Source organism: Hipposideros armiger, unplaced genomic scaffold (assembly GCF_001890085.2).
Source record: "Hipposideros armiger isolate ML-2016 unplaced genomic scaffold, ASM189008v1 scaffold_173, whole genome shotgun sequence".
Lineage (NCBI taxonomy): Eukaryota > Metazoa > Chordata > Mammalia > Chiroptera > Hipposideridae > Hipposideros > Hipposideros armiger.
In genome coordinates, this window is record NW_017731523.1 from 1,832,972 (window position 1) to 1,856,469 (window position 23,498).

General features: G+C 34.7%; 2 protein-coding genes across 7 annotated transcripts in view; both read right to left on the minus strand.

The window, feature by feature from the left end:
* Positions 1-23,498, minus strand: part of NOL4 (nucleolar protein 4) — a 318,494-nt gene that overhangs the window by 212,538 nt on the left and 82,458 nt on the right. For 4 of the 6 annotated variants that reach the window (XM_019652131.1, XM_019652128.1, XM_019652127.1 and 1 more), the window contains exon 2: positions 15,588-15,737. In XM_019652131.1, coding sequence (XP_019507676.1) covers positions 15,588-15,659 — 72 coding nt within the window. In that variant the 5' untranslated portion in view covers positions 15,660-15,737. Of the gene's footprint in view, positions 1-14,545; positions 14,587-15,587; positions 15,738-23,498 lie in introns of those variants that run through there. The other 2 variants (XM_019652132.1, XM_019652130.1) reach the window with 2 other exon arrangements.
* On the minus strand, positions 16,100-16,614 carry LOC109387906 (60S ribosomal protein L32). The gene has a single exon (XM_019652135.1). It carries the CDS (start codon positions 16,551-16,553, stop codon positions 16,146-16,148), a length of 408 nt encoding a protein of 135 aa, XP_019507680.1. The 5' UTR covers positions 16,554-16,614; the 3' UTR covers positions 16,100-16,145.

Genomic DNA, 23,498 nt, shown 5'->3' on the forward strand with positions numbered 1-23,498 from the left:
AAATTTGGCATGAATGATCTATACACTGGTTTAACTTTACTAGGATTTGAAGTATGATGCTCTGATTTTTAATATAACTATCATTTGTAAATTAAGATGTTTATATTTTTAAAAAATCCTTCTTCATACTATACAAGGAAATGAGGGAGAAAAATTAGCAGAAAATTTTGAAAGCATTTCAAACTATTTTATATTAGTTATTAAATAAGGAAATATATATACAATTTAAATTCCCATTCACTCTCTCTTACACTCTTTCTCTCTACACACACATTCATGTGCACACATACAAAATTTGATTCCTATTCATCTATTTTACCAAGGGAACTAACACCTTTGCCTGGTTTATTTATCCGATTAGAGGTAATTTTTGTCTGGCTCTCTGAAAAATCTATTTTACAATTATGCATAAGTAAAAAAAAAAAGTTTATGATGTATGCCCAGTCCTGATATTTTCTATTTTAACTCACATAGAGTTATAGTCCATTGGGACTAAACGGGGCTGACCAGTAAATTCATTAACAAATAGGATTTGAGAAGAATGCTCCATTGATTTTCATAAAGGATTTCTATTAAATCTTTCCTCTCCTTATATAAAAATCTTCCATAGAAAGACAGATAGGCAAGTGGTGGAGTTGAAGGGGATGCTCTATTGGCTTCCATGGTCCTAATGCGCTCCATCACCCCCCTTTTCCCCATGCTAATAAAGCACGTGTAGGAACCCTTTCTGGGCAGATTTATGATTGACCATACACAATTGTATTACTTGTTCTAGCTCTACTTAGCTCCAAGTCAATTTGTCTTAGAATCATTACTAATCATATGACATTTCATGTATAGCTTTACTCTGGAAAACAACTACCTGTAATGGTCACAGATATGTTTGTGTTTGTGTGCACCTGTGTGCATGGGATAACATAAAGTCCCATTTTGTATCTTAGAAAAGATTTTTAGCAAGTGTTTTATCACATTATTCTTTCTGATGGTATTCTGGCATACTGTTTGGAATGTCACTATATGTTATATAAGTGGGTAAAAGCTCTTATTTGGGTGTACTTTTTCTTGGTGTTCAGAATCCATTTTGGGGGGAGACCTGCCGAGGCTTCCCACTGTCCTCAGGTTTTTTTTCTTCCTCACCTCATGCTCACTGGGGCCCAGAGGCTATGCAGTCTTCTTAGGTACAGGGAGGAGAGATCCTCTGAAGGGACTATTCAAGTCTCATACTGACTTCTGAAACAATATTTATCCTGCCATGGAGGTGAAGAGGGAAAATCAGTCCTTTTCCCTTATCTAGAATCTTTCCTCCCAGACCTTTTTGAAATTAAGAGTCGCGGGCAAACTTCATTGCTGAGGTTCTCAGGACATTTTTTAAAATGAAAAAAAAAGAAATATCCTCAAAAATTCTTAAATTATGATCATTAGAATAATTACATTTCAGAATTAAAGCCATTTGATGAAATCCTGTCTTTGGATCCTGCTGGAATCCTTTGATGATAACCCCATTCAAAGATAACATTGAAAGCCTACATGAGAAGCATTTTTTGAACTTGGGGCCCAGGCTAAATGCCCCTTTATGGTCCCTGCCCTAATGAAAGGCTGTTTCCATGAATGTTTAAAATGCTAAATCAACTTTAAATAGATGTTCATAAATGGTGATAAAACTCAGGGACGTGTTCTTCTAGGCTGTCCATTTATCAAAGTCCTAACATCCTTCACTCAATCTGCAAAAGCAGTTGCAAATAAAACCTAGTAATAAGGAACAGAAATGGAAAATTTTTTTGATTCAGGTACTTGAAATACTATTCTATTAATGCTATAATTAATTATATTAAATGCTATAATCATTCATAAATGTCTATTTCCTTAACCTGCTTTGCAAATCTAATCATTTCTCTGTTTCTAGGAGAGAAATTAGACATCAAATATACAGTACAGAACATTTTCTAGGACATTTGGGAGGAGAATATTTCATTTGAAAATGTATTCCTAGAAACACCTTTATATCTGGGAAAGGTAGAGAGTATTTCCCTAGAATTTGTTTAGGAACACAGAAACGCTGGATCTTGTTAGTAATAAGAAGCAAAATATAACATGAATGGATATTATTAGTATTGTTTCCTCTGAACTAAACACTATAAAGACGACTGCCATGTGACATGCCACATATATTGCTTATAAGAGAAATAAACATGAAAAGGGGGACTAGATCATAGCCATAATGAACAATGTAAACTAATGGCCTTAACATTAATTTATCAGGTAAATAATTTCAAGTAGCTCTTTACTAGAAATGTTATTTTTCTATAAGTCTAGACTTGATTTCTTACATGTGTATAATGCTTTAGACTTTTCACTGGGTTTTTGCAATCATTATTTTAGACAGAGGCATAAAAGGTTTTATGGTAATGCTTTGATAAGTAGATTGACTGATATAAAAAAAAATGAAATGAATTGCCATTGTTAGACAGTAGAGGGCAAAGCAAAGAGCTGAAACTCAAACCTGATCTCCCAAATCCTGGGTTATTTCTATAAATTGAATTGACCATGGTGAGCTTATCCAATAGACAGATTAGACAAATGTTTAGGATCCACAGAAAGCAAGGACATCAAAACAGATTTTTTTAAATTCTGTATTTCAAAAAACCCCTGAGTATCAAAGTGTTATTACAGGATAAAGTCAGCACTTGTGAAACTTCCTTAAACTTGAGTTAGAGCTGAAATTTGTTGTTGCTGAGCTGTGAATTAGCTAGGGTTGAGGGGTGGGGATGTTGTGGCACAACGTAATTTTTTATTACTTACCACTTCTAAAGACCTTAATTAACCTGTGTAGTAAACTTTGATATTGTTTTCAATGAAAATGTTACATTCAAAGTCCGTTAAGATTGGAATTCATCAGTAATGTAGAAAATAATGACTCACATATAACATACAAGTAGAAATAGTCTCTCCCATCGAAAAAAATATGGTAACACTTCTACATAAAAACAATTGTACTGCAGCATCTTTGGATGGACTAAACAATAAATTGGCCTCTGGAGCAAGGATAGTACAACATTAGTAATCTAATGATAAGCTGATCTATGCGAAGAATGTCTAGTGATCAAGTCTCATAAGGGGCACTGCTATTGATATTCCACTTATGGGGAAAAAAATACACACACGCACACACACACACACACACACTTCTGAAAAGTTTACTGACAAAGATTATAACAGAAAAGGATGGTGAGCATTTTACCTTGCCAATGTCTCCGGCTTTCTGAAGAAAGAAGGAACGGACCTTATTTAAAACCCTACAACTATAAAGGCAAATTCTGGTAGTTCTCGGGTGCCACTTACTTTCCCCTCAACACAGCTCAGTTAATGTAAAATGTCAGTTATCCAAAAGAACTGAAATAAAAATTCAATTGCAGTTAAATAATTTGCAAATCTCATTTTATAATTTCGACAATATATAATTCCTGAAGTTTTCTTATATTTACTTTTGAATAGCAGAATATTATCTTTAGAAATAAATCTTTCCTACTTGGATCAGAATATATGAAGTAATATACAGTTAAAAAGATTAAAGAAGTTAATCAAAACAATGTAATAAATCATTGCTTTGCTGTGGTTTTTCAGACTGTGTCTCACAATTACATGATGGAAGTTTATCTTATTAACTCAAGCCATAAAATTTTGTAAATTGGGAGCAAAATTGCTAACAGAATTTTAACACAGGATTATTTGCCTCATGTCTCTCTTCTTCAGTCCCAAGCATCCTTCCTCTCTAATTTTAACAGTTTAATTTCTGAACATTTCCAACAGAAAGGCCCTTTAAATGGACTCAGCTTGTACATGAATTGGCAATTCCCTAGTTCCTGAAATGGTAGAGACCTGACAATTGTCAAAATTAAGATTCTCATTCATTATATGATAACTATTAATCGCTTTGGCTATAAAAAAGAGGAAACGTTTCTCAAATGTCGTATGTGTATTTATATTTTCCATTAATTGGGTGCTTAATAACTGGATTAGGCTAAGTAGTTTTACATGGATTTTATCATTTAATCCTCACAACAATCCCAAGAATAGATGATGATCATCACTATTATCATCTCTGTTTAACAAACGAGGAAACTAAGCTTGAGAGAGGTTGTATCATTTGTCAAACAAGTAAAAGAGAGACCAATGTGATAATCTGGTATCAGAGCCTATCCTTATAATCCCTATATTTTATAGCCTTTCCTGGTTATCAGTATTAAAAAAGAGAGAGACTGTCTCATCCATAAAGAGTTGCAATATTAACCTCACAGCATAGGTTAATTATGCAAAAATGTTTATAATGTTCCCTGGTGTGAGGTTCTTTAGAAAATGCTCTAAGCTGTGTGAGGTGACCTTTCTGAATAAAAGGGGCTGCACTGAGCTCTGTACCTTGTCTCAGGTTACAAAGTTCAACAGGAAACACATCAGACTATGCAGTAACAATACAGAGCTCCACCTGGAGGAAATTAACAAACCATCTGTTCTGTTACAGCAGAACTGATAGCAAAGTGATGACTTTGCAATATTGTAACAGCCAAGAACTAAATGCACAGGACTTCCACTTTTAATAGAATATACAAGAAGGAGTGTTAAGTATCGTATTTCTAAAGGAGTAAGACTTCTAGTTAAAAGAAATTCACAAGTAGAGAAGTCATTCTTTTAAAAAAAAAATTGGGGAATTGGGGGAGGGTAACAGTGTTGGGGAATTGGGGAGGAGGACCAGCCACGTTATTGTTCTTCGATCTTAGTTGTGGAGGGCACCAGTCGCCATCTGGCTGCCCATGGCTTGTGGCCTCTAAGCTCAAGGTGCTGTGTTACAATCTTAGTTGTGGGTGGGCGTCGCCACCATCCCATGCCAGAGTCAAACCAGCAGCCTTGTTGTTAAGAGTGCACACTCTATCCACTGCGCCATCCAGGCGGCAGCTCAGCTCAAGGTGGAGTTCATTCTTAGTTGCCCACCATCAAACAGACAGTTTTGTTGTTAGTAGCATGTGCTCTCACCAGCTGGGCCATCCTGCCACCTGTTGGCAGCTCAGCGGCAGCTCAGCTCGGGCGCAGCATCACTGGCCCATGTGGAAATCGAACTGGTAGCCTTGTTGCTCAGAGCTCGTGCTCTTAAGCTAACTCTTAACCAACTGAGCCACTCGGCCAGCCAGAGAAGTCATTTTTATTTTAAGATTTGAACCTAACACATGAGCTGAAATAGAGACATCACAGGATGCTGGTGAATCATGAGCATAAGCAATCACTTTCTAAAGCAAAAAAAGTTAAATTCAAAAGATTTATCAACCAAAATCACACCATTCTGTTCTTTTATAAGGATCTAGCAAAACAAACAAACAAACAAAACAGAATGAATGTTGTTAAATATCAGTAATTTGGAAAAGTAGTTGGCAAATGTTGATTTTTTTTTATAAATTACATTACTCCACAGAGTGATAATGAAAGCCCTGGCATAGCTGCTGCATTTCAAATGCTGAGGTTTCCTGTAAAATAAAATTGGCACAATCACAATGTTTTGTGAAATAACTGTCTCCACCTTTGCTTTATAAAATGAATTTAGAAAATTATAATATCTTTAGGTTACTTGAATAATAACATTAAAACCATGTGGGGTTTTTTTGGTTTTGTTTTGTGTTTTTTTGCCAAATATCATGCAGTACACTCATGGAAGAATTTGCTCTTAGAGCCAAACTTATGACATTTTCTCTAACGAACACTCTTTAGATTATGAATAAACAAAAATTAGAAATAATCTCCCACTGAAATTGGTTTATCTTACCATACTTAATATCGCAACCCAATACATACATATGGCTTGCAAATGCTATAACATTTGGCCCAGGCATTTTTTCTAGATGTGCTACAAAATTGAACTGTCCAGCCAATCGTTTGCTCTTATATTATATATTGGTTCTCTTTCACCCATTTCATGCATGAGTGAAGATGAGTAGTAAACATCACTGTACTTCTACAAAGAAGATTATTAATTTGTGGAGTCGCATGAAAATGTTTTTCAACTAAACATTTATTTATTCAACAAATACCTATTGAATGCATAGGCACTCTAATTATCTCTGAATACTGCTAGATATGGTTCTATACCACTAATATGCCTGGTTATATCGAATTATTGGAATCACCTATTGGTAATTGTTTGGTTAATTTTGAAGTGATTCTGAAAAATACTTTATCCAGGCAACACAAATATATGAGTACATACTCTTAAAATTCATTCATAGTAATAATCAATTAGAGAAGAAGCCAGATGTTTGGCCTGCCTAATCAAATCTGGATTCACTCTGGACCTCAATAATTTTTGCTTCAGAACCAACCCTGACTACTACTGCAGAAAGACTGTGCTATGTTTTATCTGTCTGACTTCTAAACATCTGTTAAATAAGCAATCGAATTCCTGGACTTTAATAATAATGTCTCTAATACCAAAACCAAGATGCTGCTGGATTTGCACTTTAACCCCAAACTCACCACTGCTCCCCTGGTGGAGAATTCTCACCTTTTGGGGGGGAGGGTTCCTATCAACCCTGCAGCATTGCTTGTTTTGCTGTGATTCTGGTAGTGTTATTATTTACTCCAGTATCAGTTCCTACACTGTCCACTATTTCTTTCTGTTCTTTCTTCTCTGATCATTTCCTACATTCAATCTTCATACCCGTTCATCAACATCCCTTGCCTTTTTCATTTAGTTAAGAGGGTGAGGGTGGCCTGGCCCAGTCAGAAACATCTTGGATTGATTTTTAAATAGGAGTAAGCTAGATAAAATACAGTACAACCCATTAAATTTGAATTCCAGGTAAATATACAATATTGGGACAAACATATTAAAAATTGTCTATCTGAAATTCAAATATAACTGGGCATCCTATATATTATTTGGTAGATCTGGCCACTTTACAGGATACATTTATCAAAGATGAATGAAAATATGGGTTAGAGCCTAAATACAATTTTAAATTTGGAACAAATTGGTATGTCAGGAAAATCTGAGAATATACCAAGAGCAGAAGTGAGAAGCAGGGTAGGTGGAAGTGATTCTTGGGCAGTCTGCTGGCAATTTGAAATCACAGTGCCCATTTAAGGCAATGTTTTCCAATTTTTTAGACCAACAGCACAGGTATGAATATATTTACATCATAAGCTAGTACACAGTCACATTTACATAATAAAATGGATCATTTCTATTCTCTTCTATTTCACTTTTTAAAAGGGATCAGAGGCCATTAAATTGCCTTGACAACTCATTAATGGGTTGTGATATGCCATGTAAAACTCACTGGCCAAAAGCAGAGGTATGCAGTCTGTCAATCCTCCAGAGATATTTGTAGTGGTGTTGAGAGAAGACGGTGATTATGTGGTCAAGTTCAAAATGAAGGCTGGCAAATCCAAAGGAGATCTAAAGCAGGCAGGGCTATTTCTAGACAATTCAGGTCATATTTTAGACAGCCAAAAGTAATTTGGAAATTGGAGGCAAATGCATCAGATGCAGGGTGAGAGAAATGAACAGTGAATGTGGTGCAGTGGCATAGGTCATTATCCTCTAGGGATGGAGAAATGGTACAAGTGGGAGGCAAAAAAGGCAAAGACACTCAGCTTAAACAAAGGCACAGACATGCACTACACGACAAAAAGAAACTAGAAGAAAACAGAGAGGTATCAGCATTACAGGGCAAAATCAGATTAATTTGTCACAACATCACTATACATTATTAGATCAAGGTATAGGCAAACAAGAAATAGAATGTGACTTAAGTTAATAATAATTAATCAATTTTTATTGGAAATAGTTTTTGTTTCATTGATTACACTTCAAATTTAGCTGTATTGCTCTATAAAAAAGACTTTTATTTTCCTTTGTTTTATCTTTAGTATAATGATGAATATCTTTAATTTGGTGTTGTATTTTGTAATAATTAAAATAGTCATCAACTGAGCAAATGCGACAGACAATATCAAAGAGACATAGTCAAATAAACTGGAGGTATCTCTAAATTTGTGTGTGCTATTTTTGTGTTGCTTCTTATGTTAGAATATTTAGCTGTTAAGGAACAGATTGTCATAACGAAGCAGTCTTACATTAGATAAAAAAAATAAAATGAGCAGATGGATACTGAAAAAGTTTTTCTTCCTACATGTTTCCTAATAGTAAAATAGAGAATCTCTAAATATTAAATAAAATGACTCAGCAAATCAAGTGTTTATGCAATTACTTACAACATGAAAACAACCTTAAAATATGCTGCCACACATAGGGAGTATAGGAAATTTACTTCCTCTCTTAATTTTTCCTGAAGAGTGTGTATAACATGATATATTAGTGCTATTAATGGGTCTTAGGTGAGAACAAGTAAAATTCAGCCTTCCTAGTCTCAAATGCATTGGTCCACTCAAGCTCTCCCTGGCTCCTGTTACAATTCCCTCAGTTAAAGTTTCTTTTACTACCCCCTGCTAGTCAGTGGGAAGCAGCACTTCTTTTGAAACAGGTAGCCAAGAAAATTGTTGCTGCAGACACTCAAAGAAGGCAAGACTTAGCCATCTTAGGGGAAATTGAAGAAAATGGAGGTTAGACTTCATTTTGCTAGAGTCCAGTAGACTGCACTACTCTCATATATTTATGCAGGCAAAGTACAGAGTCTGTGAGATGACGATAATACGCCATGGATGCAGAATTCATTGGCCTCTTGAATTGCTCAACAACTGGCAAATAATGAAAACATTTCTGTGATATACCAAGTAGAGAAATAGCCACACGGTTTCCTTTAGAAAATGTCTCTCAACTTCGGATGTTTACTGTGCTGTAGAGGTGCTTTTGAAAATTGGGAGTAAGGATGAATTTTAATTATCACAACAACTGGGGCTTGTGTTGGTGGAACTTAACACTCAGGCATTAAGGATAAAAAATGGTTTGGAGTGCGTGGCCAGTTGGCTCAAGTGGTTAGAGCGTGGGCTCATAACACCAAGGTTGCTGGTTCAATTCCCACATGGGCCAGTGAGCTGCGCCCTCCACAACTAGATTGAAAATGAGTTGACTTGGAGCTGACGGAACCTGGAAAAAACACACTCTTCCCCAATAAAGTTTAAAAAAAAAAAGAAAGTAAGAAAAAAAAAAGGCTTGGAATACTTGGGGCAATGACAACCGTCTGCCCCAAAATCCTACAGTGCCCTATGAGAAATATGGCTGTAGACTACACAAATCATTATATAACTAATGGATGCCTATAACAAAAGATATCATGTTTGCATGTTCTCTACTGAAGAGAAAAAGTACATCAAGATAGAAATTTCTCGGTCCAAGTTTCAAGTTCTCAGAAGGAGCAGCAAGGTCACCACAATAGTTTCTTTCAGGATTCACCTCCTTTCTGATTATGATGGTTAAGGAGCAGAGCCATCCTTGAATATGGTCATGCTATAAGTTGACTGGGACAGGACATTCTCAGAAAAGCGAGAGTGGAGGGGAGGATGAGGAGTAGAGCGGCTAAACACAGAAAAAATAGGTAAAGGCTGGTTTCTTTTTATTTATCATGAAATGACTAAAACTGCAACTGATAAAGCTAGAGAACAATAACATCACTTCTGGGAAAGTCATGAATGAACTTGGGTGATATCCATAGGTCACTGAGGCACACAGATGATAAAAAGAAATAGGCCTTTCAATGTCTAGTTAACAGAAAAAAAGTTGTTTACAGCATCTGTCACCATGCAAACTTCCTATTTTTTTAAAAATCATTTTTCTATTCACTTCAGTATAATAATATGTTTGAATCAATTATGTTAAAACCTTTACATATTTTATTTCGGAGCTTCAAAACAACCCTGTAAATAATACATGCCAAAATCATACATCTAAAACTTTCCTCATCAGGATTTAAACTCAAGTCTAGCTGACATCAGAGCCGGCACCGTTTTCTTTCTACTACCTCACATCAGTCACACTCACATCCTATTCATTCTTCCATTAATATTTTATCCCAATTAAATACATATATATGTATTTATATAGGAGCTCACATGCATATACTTTAGGAAATTCAAAAGATTTTATTTCTTACACCCTCACAGTACCCAGGAATACCTAAATCTCTGGATCTGCCTAACAGTGGGCATCAAACATCCTGAGTAGTTTTAAAAGCTGCATTGGCTCATTGTCACCACAAGGGTGCACTGAAGTAGCAACTTATGAGGCTGGACATAAAGAGTTAATAAGGTTTCTCCAAAAGGTGAATCCCCTTCCAAGGAATACATCTATTCACTGGGTATTGTTTAATATTGAAATTATTAATAATAGGGTTTGTGACATTAGTTGATGATAAACTGGTCTGGGTGAGCTCTTATGTCTTTTGATGGTCTCTGCTACCAAAAAGACAGCTTCTGAGTATAAAGCATTTTGCACTATGACTCTGCCCACCTGTGATAATTCTAACTATACCTACATGAGAAATAAATCAATTCTGATGGACAGCAGTACACTGTTTTAAAATTGTTATTTAAGACTCTAATTGCAATGCACCAATATTTTTCATCCTGAGATGTTTTATACATCTGACTTATTAGTCTGAATGTTATTTTTAGTTATCAGAAACAGTGGGCTGTTCTAACATTAAAGTGGATTTAATATTATGTGTACCATGTTTAAATGTAATAGATATCTTCAATATTTAGAAATCACCTGTGTGAAACCTGACTTATTGTATAACAGTATCAGAAATCAATATTAAACAATGTCTATAAAAATTAAATTTGGGATTATTTTAAGTTTTTATCTCTATTTGATATATGAACAGTTGTTTATTGAAGCCATTTATAATAATGAAATGAAATAAACAATGTTATCTGAAATAAAAAGGCAGTGTCCTATATTTGTTTATTTGCTATATTATTTTGCTTTTTTCTTTACATTAGGTGAAAGAAGATGGTTTACACACATAAAATTAATTGGTGTTATTCCTTCAGCATTTAAAGAAAACTGAAATATAGCCCCCTCGTTTTATATGTGCTTAAACTGTAGCCTAAGCCAAAAAGAGGTTGAATTAATTGTTTGGAACTCCTGGATTTTAATTAGTGCTATTTTTCCACACCACAATGGCTACAGATTTTGCTCATTAGTCTCATTATGAATTGACAAACATTCTGGGTTTTTTTTATATGAGAAACTAGCAGAAACTGGTGCAAGTTAAAATATGCTATTGAGCAGTAGAGAGGCTGAACCAACAGGTATTTTTTTTTTAAGGACAAAATGATGCTCATTAAAGTTTTAAGGTTAATTGTTCTAGATCTGGTAGAATAAAGATTTTTCCTTTTTACTTTTCAGAATAGGAAGGTAGAAATTCTGCATGATATGTTATTTTCCTACAGATATCCCTGGAAAGAAATCCTCAAGTAACACTGAAAGCAAATTCTTGAAAGAGAGCCAGGTTTTTAAAATTTTTCAGAAAGTCAATTTCAATTTAATTTAACAGAATTAACCTTTGGGAAAAGCAAATGAAATAATCGAAATTCTCATAAACTTCATCTAGTTGGAAAGTTCTTAAACACAGGAATTCTAGCCCTCTTTCATACTTTCCATCAGCCCAGCAAACCTTGAATAAAAGTTATACTGTACACTTCCACGAACAGTGACATCTATAGGATACACACAAAAATGCCTAAATTATTAATATTCCTATCTCCCAACACAGCGGCATGGGGCGGGCAGAGGAAATTATAACATAATATATCCATAGTATAATTAGGGCAGTGATAGAGCTGTGTTAATTGTCCTGCTTGTCATTCTACCTAGAACATGCAGAGTGATTGGATAAAGAAAGAGAAATGACATTCAAAAATTTACTCTATGCCCAGCACTTTACGCATCTTAACCCACTTATTTTACCAAACGTGTATCATGATCTACCTCTAAACAGAAAGAGAAAAAAAATTAATAATTTGCCAAAGTGACACAGACTGGAAATGCTAGATTTGGAATCTGAAACTGAGTTTGTCTGGCTTCTAGCCTATTTTCTTTTAGCTATAACATATGCTATCCACTCTGAATTAAGTGAATGTAATTATTGGCAGCTATGTATGATATACATGTAAGTTTACTGTATCACAGCACAAGTTTGTTTGTTTTTTTGGGGTGTGTGTGTGTGTGTGTGTGTGTGTGTATGTATGTATGTATGTATATGCAGACTGTTCTCTATTGAAAAACCAACTTTCCCTGTTAGTTCCTGGATTTCCACCAGTTACTCTAATTTCACACGTAGCAAGAAAGAGCCTTGAAACTTAATCCTTTAATGGGACCATAACTTAAGAAAGGATTCTGAACAGGCAACTGTGCTTAACCAGTGATAGAATACAAGTGGAAAAAGACAGCCAGAGAAGAGTGATGCATTCCCTGAGGTGAAGTTCAGGCAGAAGTTGAGAAGAGTTAAGGAATGGAAGAACAAGCAACATTCCACATTAGTTTTTATAATATTGCATCACTAATTTTGAAATGACTCTCCAAATTGCTAAGTATATGCATTCAATTTTCACTACAAAGATATATTTAAGTTCAAATGTAAGTGATAACTGAATGATTCATGCCTCTACTCCACTCTGTTAATGTAGATAATCAAGAGGTTACTGTAGTCAAATATATTGAAGGAAACACATTCAATGCACCAATAACAGTTAATATGGAGACAGAGACAAATGCAGAAAAATATAAAGACCTAAAAGACACTGGAATTCAACAGTGATTAAAAATAATAATTATGATAAGCTTTACATATTTCTAAAATGTGTCATTTTATGTGGATTTTTTCAAAAATCTCATGAGTAATAATAGAACATATACCCTCCAATTCTGTCTACAGTCAGATCAGTTTGCAATAATATTTAAGTTGTATAATGCCTAGATATTTCAAGGAATGATATACTGCAGATAGGTAAAAACAAATAGCATTCAAAAGTTAATCCAATATTAAAAGACCACCATTTCCTGCAGAGTGAAAACATAGAAAGATTTGCAAAAAAGGCAAAGTAAATAAAATGATCACTAAATTTATTGATAATATTATTAAGACAATATGACACGTTTTCATGATTAGTTATATAAGTATGGTTTCTTGGCCATGTAGGAAAAGGAAGAAAAAGAAGGTCAATAAACATAATCATGCAATGCTCTATGAGCTAATGTGTTAGAAGTAGAAAAAAACTTAACCGTAATGGAACCATTAGAATTGCAATAGGTATCTAGCTAATTCTACCAATGACTAGCCAATGCCAGCATTAGTACTGAGAACTAAACTCTGACCCAACAGTCTCTAGGGCACTAATAGCACAAAACCATTTCATTTCAAATTGCATTTAGTTTTATGCCCCATTAATTGAACATTTATATTAATTTTTAACATTAGACTTAAGTTCATTATAGAGTCAAGTGCACAGTGTTGCTGGTATTGCAGCCGTTCTTTTCTATTTTTTTCCTATAATGAGTTATTACTCCATAAAAATCGAAATGTTTCCTAATTAGGATTCAATTTAGAGGTACCAGAAAGCGAAAGGTTAGGCCAGAAAGAACCTTCATGGTATCAGGAAAAGGTGAAAACACTTAAGATGTGAAAATAAAACATAAACTTGGGAAAGAAAAGGATCTTCAAATAGGATGTTCTCAAGAGGGAATGGATGAGGTTTCAAATGCTGCTTATACTTTCAAGGTTGATATCTTTACCCCTAAATGCATAAAATGTCCTCATCATGTTAATGCGGAATGATACATGTTGGACACATGTTTGCCAATTTATTGGAAGTGTTTAGTATGCAAAATGGCAATGGATCAGATTCTCTACATTTAAGAAAACAAAGGCTGAGAGATTTGGGTTTATGTCATTGACTTATGTTATCACTTTAGTTAAAGGTGCATTTGAAAGATTAAATCATTTTAAATTGCTTTTGGCACCTAATCAGATTTGGCTGCCACACTACTACTGACAATGAAGCCACTTGTTTTTTTGTTTGTTTTTCATTTAATACAATTAAACATATGTATTTCTACCTTACTAAGTCCTATCAAGTTCAGGTAGCTATTTCATGAAAATAATTTATCGTAAGAGTACACAGTTAGTGATATTAGTAGATCAATATACAATTTTTTTTCCTATTACCATCCAGAGATAAAACCCTGGTTTAGGAGACAGGTGAAATGAGTATGTTCAGTCATATTAGTCTACATAAAATATCCTACAGAAGGTAGGTTGTTGTCATTAGTCATGATAAGAATGTCTCCTGAGATATGTAAGTCAAAAGAAAGTTTATGTGGCAGAATTATGTAAGGAAACTTACAATAGTGCCTGCCCACAAACCATGCAATTTGGAAACAGCCAAGAAACAAAACCATAGAGAAGGAGAGATAAATACAACATGTATTAGGGGTTATTATGCAACTACAAAGATTCAATGTGACCCTGGAAATATAGCAAAAAATAGTTATGGAAAAGAAGCTATTTCTTATGCTCAGTAGCTAATTTTCAAACATATGTACCTGTATTTGAAACTTTGAGCATTTCACACATTTTTCTGTATCTGAAAAAAAAATGGATCCAGACTGATATTGTGTATCAATATAGCTGAAAACAGTTAATATAAAGGCAGCCAAAAGCAAAGTTAAATAAGAATTCTAAAAAAGGATATTATTCTGAGAGCTGATAAAGTACTTCTGATGTACACTTTGCTCATATTGGAAAAGAATAATTTACTGTTCAATTTTCCTAGAAAGGATGAAATATCTATGTTAAGATAACTCCGTAAACTTTTAATTAAATAAAAAGCTAGATTAAAGTGTCTAGATCAAACTGTAAGTATAATTAGACACTTTAGAAATAATATATAATTCCATTTTGACAATATATATATATTTCAACATCTAAAAGTTAATTAAATCTTCTTTTCACATAATTTATGATAAAAAACATTATATATCATTTTAAAATGCTCAAGGGCATTAAATCTATGAAAATAACACATATCTTTTAATAATCTATTCTGGAAAATTAAGAAATGCAAATCCTTCGGGAAATATGTATTTAATATATAAGGAGACATTAAAAAAGTACATAAAAATTTTCTTATTCATGTGATAAGTATTAAATAGGTATTAAATAGGAAATACCTAAACACAGTAATATGATTTGAAGGTGAAGGGATGTTAAGACTGTAGTGGTAGTTCATATGTTCCAGTCCATAATTCATATATTATGATACAGTGAATAAATAACACAAATATATCTTCCCACTTGTGGGCATTTGACTGGGACTACCACATTTTATGTATATTTAAAGAAAACAATATAAGAATACTAGAGACAGGTTTAAATTATACACAATAGACTCAGTGAACATACACCAAATTACAATCAATGATAATTAAATTATAGTTTAAATGTTGGGTGTGACCATGATAGGGTCTAATTTATGTTGAAGATAAAATCTGTATAATTATTTAACCTTTTTTTTAACAAGCCTTAAGAATAGCAAATTTCAAAACGCATGCCTTGTTTTTCTTTTTAATTTTTTGTTTGACTTACTGCTTTGTAAGTTCTCTTTTGTCCAGCATGTTTACGGATTTGTTCTCCATTTGGCCCTGTTTCCACATGCATCGAATAGATAATGTCAAAGAAATCTTCAACCACAGCTACCCGCCGTAAGGACAGCTTCTCATCTACCCCTATGCCATCCTGGAAAAAAAAAAAAGCACAAGATTTATTTTTAAAAATCTGCATTTAACACAAAGTTAACACAGAAAGTTGATTAAACAAAAACATTTACATAAACTGAACGAAATCACCTAGATAGGAAATTTCAAAAGATCATGAATAAATATCTTATCATTTTATATATTATTTACATATAGAACTTTAAAAAACATGAAAGAAGATATCCGGCATAGTTAATCATGCTTATCCTTAAATACCATCTTTCTTAAGGTCATAGAATGACTTCTTTGTAGCCTTCAGTATCACTTCCTTGAACGATTCTAAAGTATATTTAAGACCCAGTAATAGTTTCATTACAATAATTTCATTTTCAATATTTTTTTGAAGAATTTTATGGTTTTATTAAAACACAATTTGCACACAAGCTGTCTATTCATTTTCTTCACTGCGCAGCCTGGCATTGGGATTGGTGACTCTGATGGCCAGCTGGGCTGCTCTTTCCACAATGGCTTTCCGGTTCTTGGAGGAGACATTGTGAGCAATCTCAGCACAGTAAGATTTGTTGCACATCAGCAGCACTTCAAGCTCCTTGACATTGTGGACCAGGAACTTCCGAAAGCCATTGGGCAGCATGTGCTTTGTTTTCTTGTTACTCCCATAACCAATGTTGGGCATCAAGATCTGGCCCTTGAATCTTCTGCGCACCCTATTGTCAATGCCTCTGGGTTTCCGCCAGTTACGCTTAATTTTGACATATCGGTCTGACTGGTGCCGGATAAACTTCTTGGTCCTCTTTTTGACGATCTTGGGCTTCACGAGTGGTCTGAGGGCAGCCATGATACTGTGTAAAAGATGAGCGCCACCTCCGTAGGCAGCGCAGAGGAAGAGACGGGAAGCTCATTTTCAATATTGATTCATTCATCCAATCAATATTTATTGAGACACTGGGTACAGGAAGTTGTTATTAGAGAAAAAAAATGAACTGTCTATCCTTAAACATTATATAATCTAGGAAAGAAAATGCATCTATTATGCTATCAGCAATAGGCTAAGGGACAGCATGTGTTAAAGGTGAAAAATGTGGTTTCTAGAGGTTATCTAGGTGTGAACTTTGAATCCTTTACTCAGAAGTTGTATATTTTGTGCAAATCACTTATACCTCTCTAAATTTCAGTTTCCTCAAATTTCAGTTTTCTGAACTGGAAAACAGATAATAAAGCCCACTTACCAGAATTGTAAGAATTAAATAAAATAATACCAAGGGTGCCAAAAAAAAGTATACCCATGACTTGTAGTCATCTTTTGTTATCAGTATATATTATTACAATTTTAACACAGTTTTTTCCTTTCTTAAAATGTGTATACATTTTTTGGCACCCTCTGTATATGTAAAAGATGTAACCCAATATTTGGGATACAGTGAACACTTTAACAAATGACGGCTCTTGTCATTTTGATGATCGTGATAAAAATATAAGGAAATAGGAGTTCAGAGAATAAAGGTGTCACCTCTTGCTGAGGCAGCTTCATTGAAGAAATAGAATTTGACATGGGTAGTAATTTAAGCAGGGCAAAACCCATGGCAGTGGAAAGTGTAGCAAAAAGCCATAGGATCCCATAGATGATAGAAAAGAATAAGAAATAAGTTTGGAATGAAAATGAAATTTAATGTTACATGGCTGCAGCATGAGTTACCTGCTTGCAAACACACATACACACAGTGTTCTTATTTGGAACCTAAGCCAAAACCTGAAGTAACACGATATGGCCATTAATGCTGGCATACAGCACAAAGAGGTGATTAATTTCAGCAAAATTATTATGCAATCAATGAGTCAAATGGCAAGAGCCTCTCCGAACAGTCGTCCCAGCAGTAGTCCCAGCTCACTGGGAACCTGAAAAGGAGTCACATGGTGCATTTAGTTAGTTTGATTTTTTTTTTCTTCTGATTTACAATAGACCTCAGAAGTAGCAGTGCCTATAGCAGCACACTCAAGTAACTATATTTATAAGAAGTTGTATATAAGGCCAAATAGCCAGGCATTACACTTTTGTTAAATGTGAAGTGCTGTCGCACAAATGATCTATGATGCACATGGGTTTTCATTAGGTTTCAGACCTTTCTTGCTTATCTCCTTTATCATTCATCTAAACTGGGTTGCATGGATAATCTCATTGTCCTGTGATGCCAGACCACTATGTAGTCAGTGCAGAGAAGCTGCATGAGACATGGCAGTAAAAGCCTAGAAAGTTGTAGCTTAGAGGATAGTTCTTGGGAAGCACAATTTCAGATTCCCACCCCCACCACCATGGCCTAGTCGCTACTCTTCAGGGAACTCTACACTTCTTAGGCTGGAAATCCAATTTCTAACTCTGCCCAGCAGAAAAACCACCCACAAAACTTTGTCTTTTTTTCTCCTAGTCATAAAATTTTTAGTTTCCTCTCAGTCCCTTTGCTGGTCAAGCAGAAATAAAGTAATTTTGTATAGTTAGTACACTATGAGTGATGTAGGAATCACAGCCCACTTATAGTCATTCCTTCAACAAATATTCCACAAAGACCAAATATCACCCAGCCCTCTGCTAAGTGTTGAAGTTATCAAGGTGAATGAGACAGATAATCCAGGTCTTTGTGGAGTTCACAGTCTAGTACAGAAAAAAGTATAGAACAAATCATTGCTACCAATGTATATTAATTCCCTGTGGCTTCTGTAACCAATTACCGCAAAAGGGGTGACTAAAAATAAGAGAAATTTATTCTGTCATAGTTCTGCAGGCCAGAGTCCCAAAATAAAGATGTTAGCCAAACTGCACTCCCTTTGGAAGCTCTAGGGAAGAATCCATTCTTTGCCTCTTCCAGCTCTGGTAGTTGCCAGCATTCTGTGCCTCGAGGCTATATCACAATGCCTTCTCCTCTTTGAGGAATCTCTCCTCTGTGTCTCACTCTTACAAGAACCCATCTTACATGATGGCGTTTAAGACTCAACTATTGGGTTGTAGGAAAAGTCATCATGCATTTTTGCAACAAAAACAGAAAAAAATACGTCATGACTTTTCCGACAACCCAATAGATTATGCAGGGCAATCTCATCTCAAAATTCTCAACTTAATTATATCTACAAAGACCCTTTTTCCAAACTAGGTAATATTTACAAATTCCAGGGATTAGGACTTGAAATCTTTGAGTGGCCATTATTTAACCAACTATAGATTATATGTATTAGAGCACAGCAGGTACAATTGTGCTATCAAAGCATATATTGGAGATGCTGCACAATCATTGGTTAACAGTCAACATTCTTTCAAGAAATTGTAAGTTCAGTGCTTATAGAGATAATATTGAAATCACATATATTGAGAAAGGGAAATCATCTATTAACCTGTCATGTGGACCTACTTACTCAAAACTGTGGTTCACGCTCAGTGTACATCAACACTCTTTTATTACAAATAAAAAATGCCTTCAACAGTAGGACCTACAATGTAGATGAGCCAGATGTTCTTAGTAAGAAAATAAGAAGTAATGAGGTCCTTCAGGAACTGGAAGAAACATATTCAATGAGCTTGGGACTCAATAAACTCCACATACCAAAAATAAAAAGAAATTCACAAATAGACACTTGATACTGGAAATGTTGAATGCCAAAGACAAATGGAAAATCATGAAATGACTCATCACAAATAAGAAAACTCCAATAAGACTAAAAGATCACTTCTCAAAAGAAGTAATGGAGGCTGGGTGGCAACGGCATGATGTATTTAAAGTGCTAAATGTAAAAAAGTGTCAAACAAGCCAGAAAAACTAACTTTCTAAACTGAGGTGAATTAAAGACATCCCCAGATTAAGAAAACAGAGAATTCAGTACTAGTAAACATGCTTTAAAATAAATACTAAAGGAAGTTATCCAGTGTGAAAGTAAGCATTAAGTGACATCAGAAAGTAATTCAAACCACATTAAAATTCCAAGAGCTCCAGTAAACGAAATAAATAAACAAATAAATAAATAAATAAGCAAATCAAAGACAGTATACTTACTTATTCATTCTTTTTTTTACTGATTTAAAAGGCGTCTCCCTAAAACAATATGTAAATACTTGTATTATTGGGGGTAATAACATACAGAAGTATAACATACTTGACAATAACAACACAACAGAGGCAGTAACAAAGCTGCATTGGAGTTTGGAGTAAGGATATTACACAGGATGGTAACAAATCAGCAGGTAGAAAGGAAGAGAATAAAAAAAAACATTAAATAAGAAGGTTAATATTAAGAGTTCCAGTCAAGATGGTAAAGTAAACAGTGTGTTTGCTTCCTCTCACAACCACATCAAAATTACAACTAACCTGCAGTACAATCATCATTGAAAATTGCCTGAAGTCTAGTTGAACAGCAGTCCTACAAACAAAGATATACAGAAGAAGCCACATCAAGACTGGTAAGAGGGCCGTAGACTCCGAACAGCCTGGTCCCCATACCCACATGTACACTGGATAGGCACCAGGGCACTGTTACAGTGAATCCTGCCCCATAGGGTCAACCTCTGCACAACAGCTCCTCCTGTAGTCATGGCCAGTCCTCACAACCTATCAGCCTGAGAGTCATTCCCTCCCATTCACATGCAAACAACAACCAAGCCTCAACTATAAGAGGAGGGCACACACAACTCACAAAAGGAGGTACACACCTGGAGCACCTGGCTCAGGTGACCAGGTGACCAGGGAGACTGTGCTACTGGGTCCCACAGGACACCTACTACATAAGGCCACTCTACTAAGACCAGGAAACATAGCAGCTCTACCCAATACATAGAAACAAACATGGGGATACAGCCAAAAGGAAAAGGAAAAGAAACATGTCCCAAATGAAAGAACAGGATAAAGCTCCAGAAAAAGAACTAAACAGAGACAAGCAGTCTACCAGATGCACAGTTCAAAACATTGGTTATAATGATGCTCAGTGATCTCAGGGAGAACTTCAACAAAGAGATAGGAAACACAAAACTGGAGATAGAAAACATAAAAAAAAGAACCAATGAAATGAAGAATACAATAACTGAAATGAGGAATACATTAGAGAAAATCAACAGTAGATTAGATGAAGCAGAGGATCGAATCAGTAATTTGGAAGTTAAGGTAGCAGAAAATGACCAATTAGAACAACAAAATGAAAAAAAAAAAGAATCCAAAAATGAATGAGGATAGTTTAAGTGTCCTCTGGGACAAAATAAAGCATACCAACATTCGCATCATAGGGATGGATACCAGAAGGAGAAGAAAGAGAGCAAGGAATTGAAAACTTGTTTAACTCTCCATTGGGTGCAACTGATTTCACAGATTCATTGCACACAAAGATGCTGCTATGAAATACGTCTTTACTGTACTAAGTCACAAACATGACTGGAGATAGGTTATGATAGACGGGGAAGATACGGAAGCAATGAGTCGCGATACTTAAGTCAACTGTTAGATATTTGAAAATTTGTGTGCAATGAATCTGTGAGATCAGTTGCACCTGATGGACGGTTAAGGAAATAATGAAGAAAAACTTTCCTGTCCTGGCAAAGAAAATAGACATATAAGCTCAGGAATTGCAGAGAGTCCCAGAGGGTGACCAAACAAAACATAAATAATTCATAGATACAGAGAACATTTTGATGGTTGCCAGATGCAGGGGGTGTTAGGGGATGGGTGAGAGGGAGAAGGGCAATAGGAGGTACAAACTGTTAGAAAATTGTCATGGGGATGTACAGTATAGCATGGGGAATATACAATCAGTTGTATTATAATAACTATGCATCATGTCACATGGATAATGGATTTATCAGGATGATCAAATCGTAAGTTACATAAATGTCTAATCACCATGTTGTATGTCTGAAATGAATGTAATATATATATTAACTATAATTGAAACAAAAAAAATTATAAAAAAGGTTAACATTAAAACTATATAAATGTATACATTTTTACTCTCTTGTCTCAGATCTCTGAAAGACATAAGATCATGTAGCATGTATTGTTGGATTTGTAACATATCTAGATATTATAATAGTCATAAAATACAAAAGTGAAAAAATAGAGCAATATGAAAGTATACATTCTATTTTAGATTATAACTGAGCATATATCTGAAGTAGATTATGGTCATTTAAAATTTATACTGTAATCCCTAGAGCAACCAAAAATTTTTTAAAAAAATAAAAATCACTAAAATACTGTAGGATTTACAAGGGAAAATACACACTGAATAGAAAATAAGCCAAAAAAAGGAGGACTAGAGGAAAAAAGACATGAGATATACCGATACTAAAACAAAATTGCCAACATAAATCTAATCATGTCAGTGATAATATTAAATATGAATGAACTAAGCATCCAACATAAAGCAGGGATCATCACATTGGTTATAAATAACATCCTATTATATGCTATCTAGATGATACAATTTAGATCCAAAGGTGCAAATAGGTTGAAGGAAAAAGATATGTCACGCAATTAAGAACACCACCAAAAAAAAACATAAAAGAGCATGAATAGCAATATTAGTATTAGAGAACATAGGCTTCAAACAAAAAACATTAGACATCCACATGCAAAAGAATGAAACTGGACCATATTGTTATATCACACACAAAAATTAAATCAAAATGAATTAAAGACTTGAATGTAAGGCCTGACATTATAAAACTCCTAGAAGAAAACACAAGGGTAAGCTCCTTGGCATCAGTCTTAGTGATGTTTTTATGTCTCTGACTCCAAAGGCAAGAACAACAAAAGCAAACAATTTACAAATGGAACTATATCAAACTAAAAAGCTTCTGCACAGCTAAGGAAACCATCAGCAAAACTAAAAGGCAACCTACAAAATAGTTGCAAATTCATATATCTAATAAGGGGTTAATATCCAAAATACATAAAGAACTCATACAACTCAATAACCAAAAAAAGAAAAATCTTATTAAAAAATGAGTAGAGGACCTGAATAGACATTTCTCCAAAGAAGACATACAGATGACCGATAGACATATAAAAAGATGCTCAACATCACTAATCATCAGAGAAATACAAAACAACCATAATGAGATAACGTTTCATACCTGTCAAAATGGCTATTATCAAAAAGACAAGAAATAGCAAGTGTTGGCACGGAAATAGAAAAAAAGGGAACCCTTGTGCACTATTGGTGGGAATGTAAATTAGTGTAGCCACTATGAAAAAAAGTATGAAGTTTCCTCAAAAAATTAAAAACAGAACTATCACATGACCCAGAAATTCCACTTATCTGAAGAAAACAAATGTATGTATATTTACCTGAAGAAAACAAAAACACTAATTTAAATATTATATATATATATATATATATATACACACACACACACACACACACACACACACACACACACACACACACATACACACACACACACACAGTAAGTCCAAGACTTACAAATGAGTTCCGTTCTGGGAGAACATTCATAAGTCTGATTCGCTCATAAGTCTGACAGAGTGAGTCTTATACACCTTTGACACAAATATACAATGTAAAGCCAATGGCTGAACGATTCATGTTATAAGAATAAGCGACGTCTACCATTTTTTTGCCTTGGTCCAGTCTCTCAATTATTTTCACTTGTGTTTCCATGGTTATTGCTTTGTGCTTCCTAGCAGTCTCCTCCACATCACCACTGCTTTTCCTCTTGCTTCCAGACATCCTGGGCTCTGACTGAGCACTGTACTACTGTACACTATCGCACTGTTCAGTAAGCACATGGCAGTAC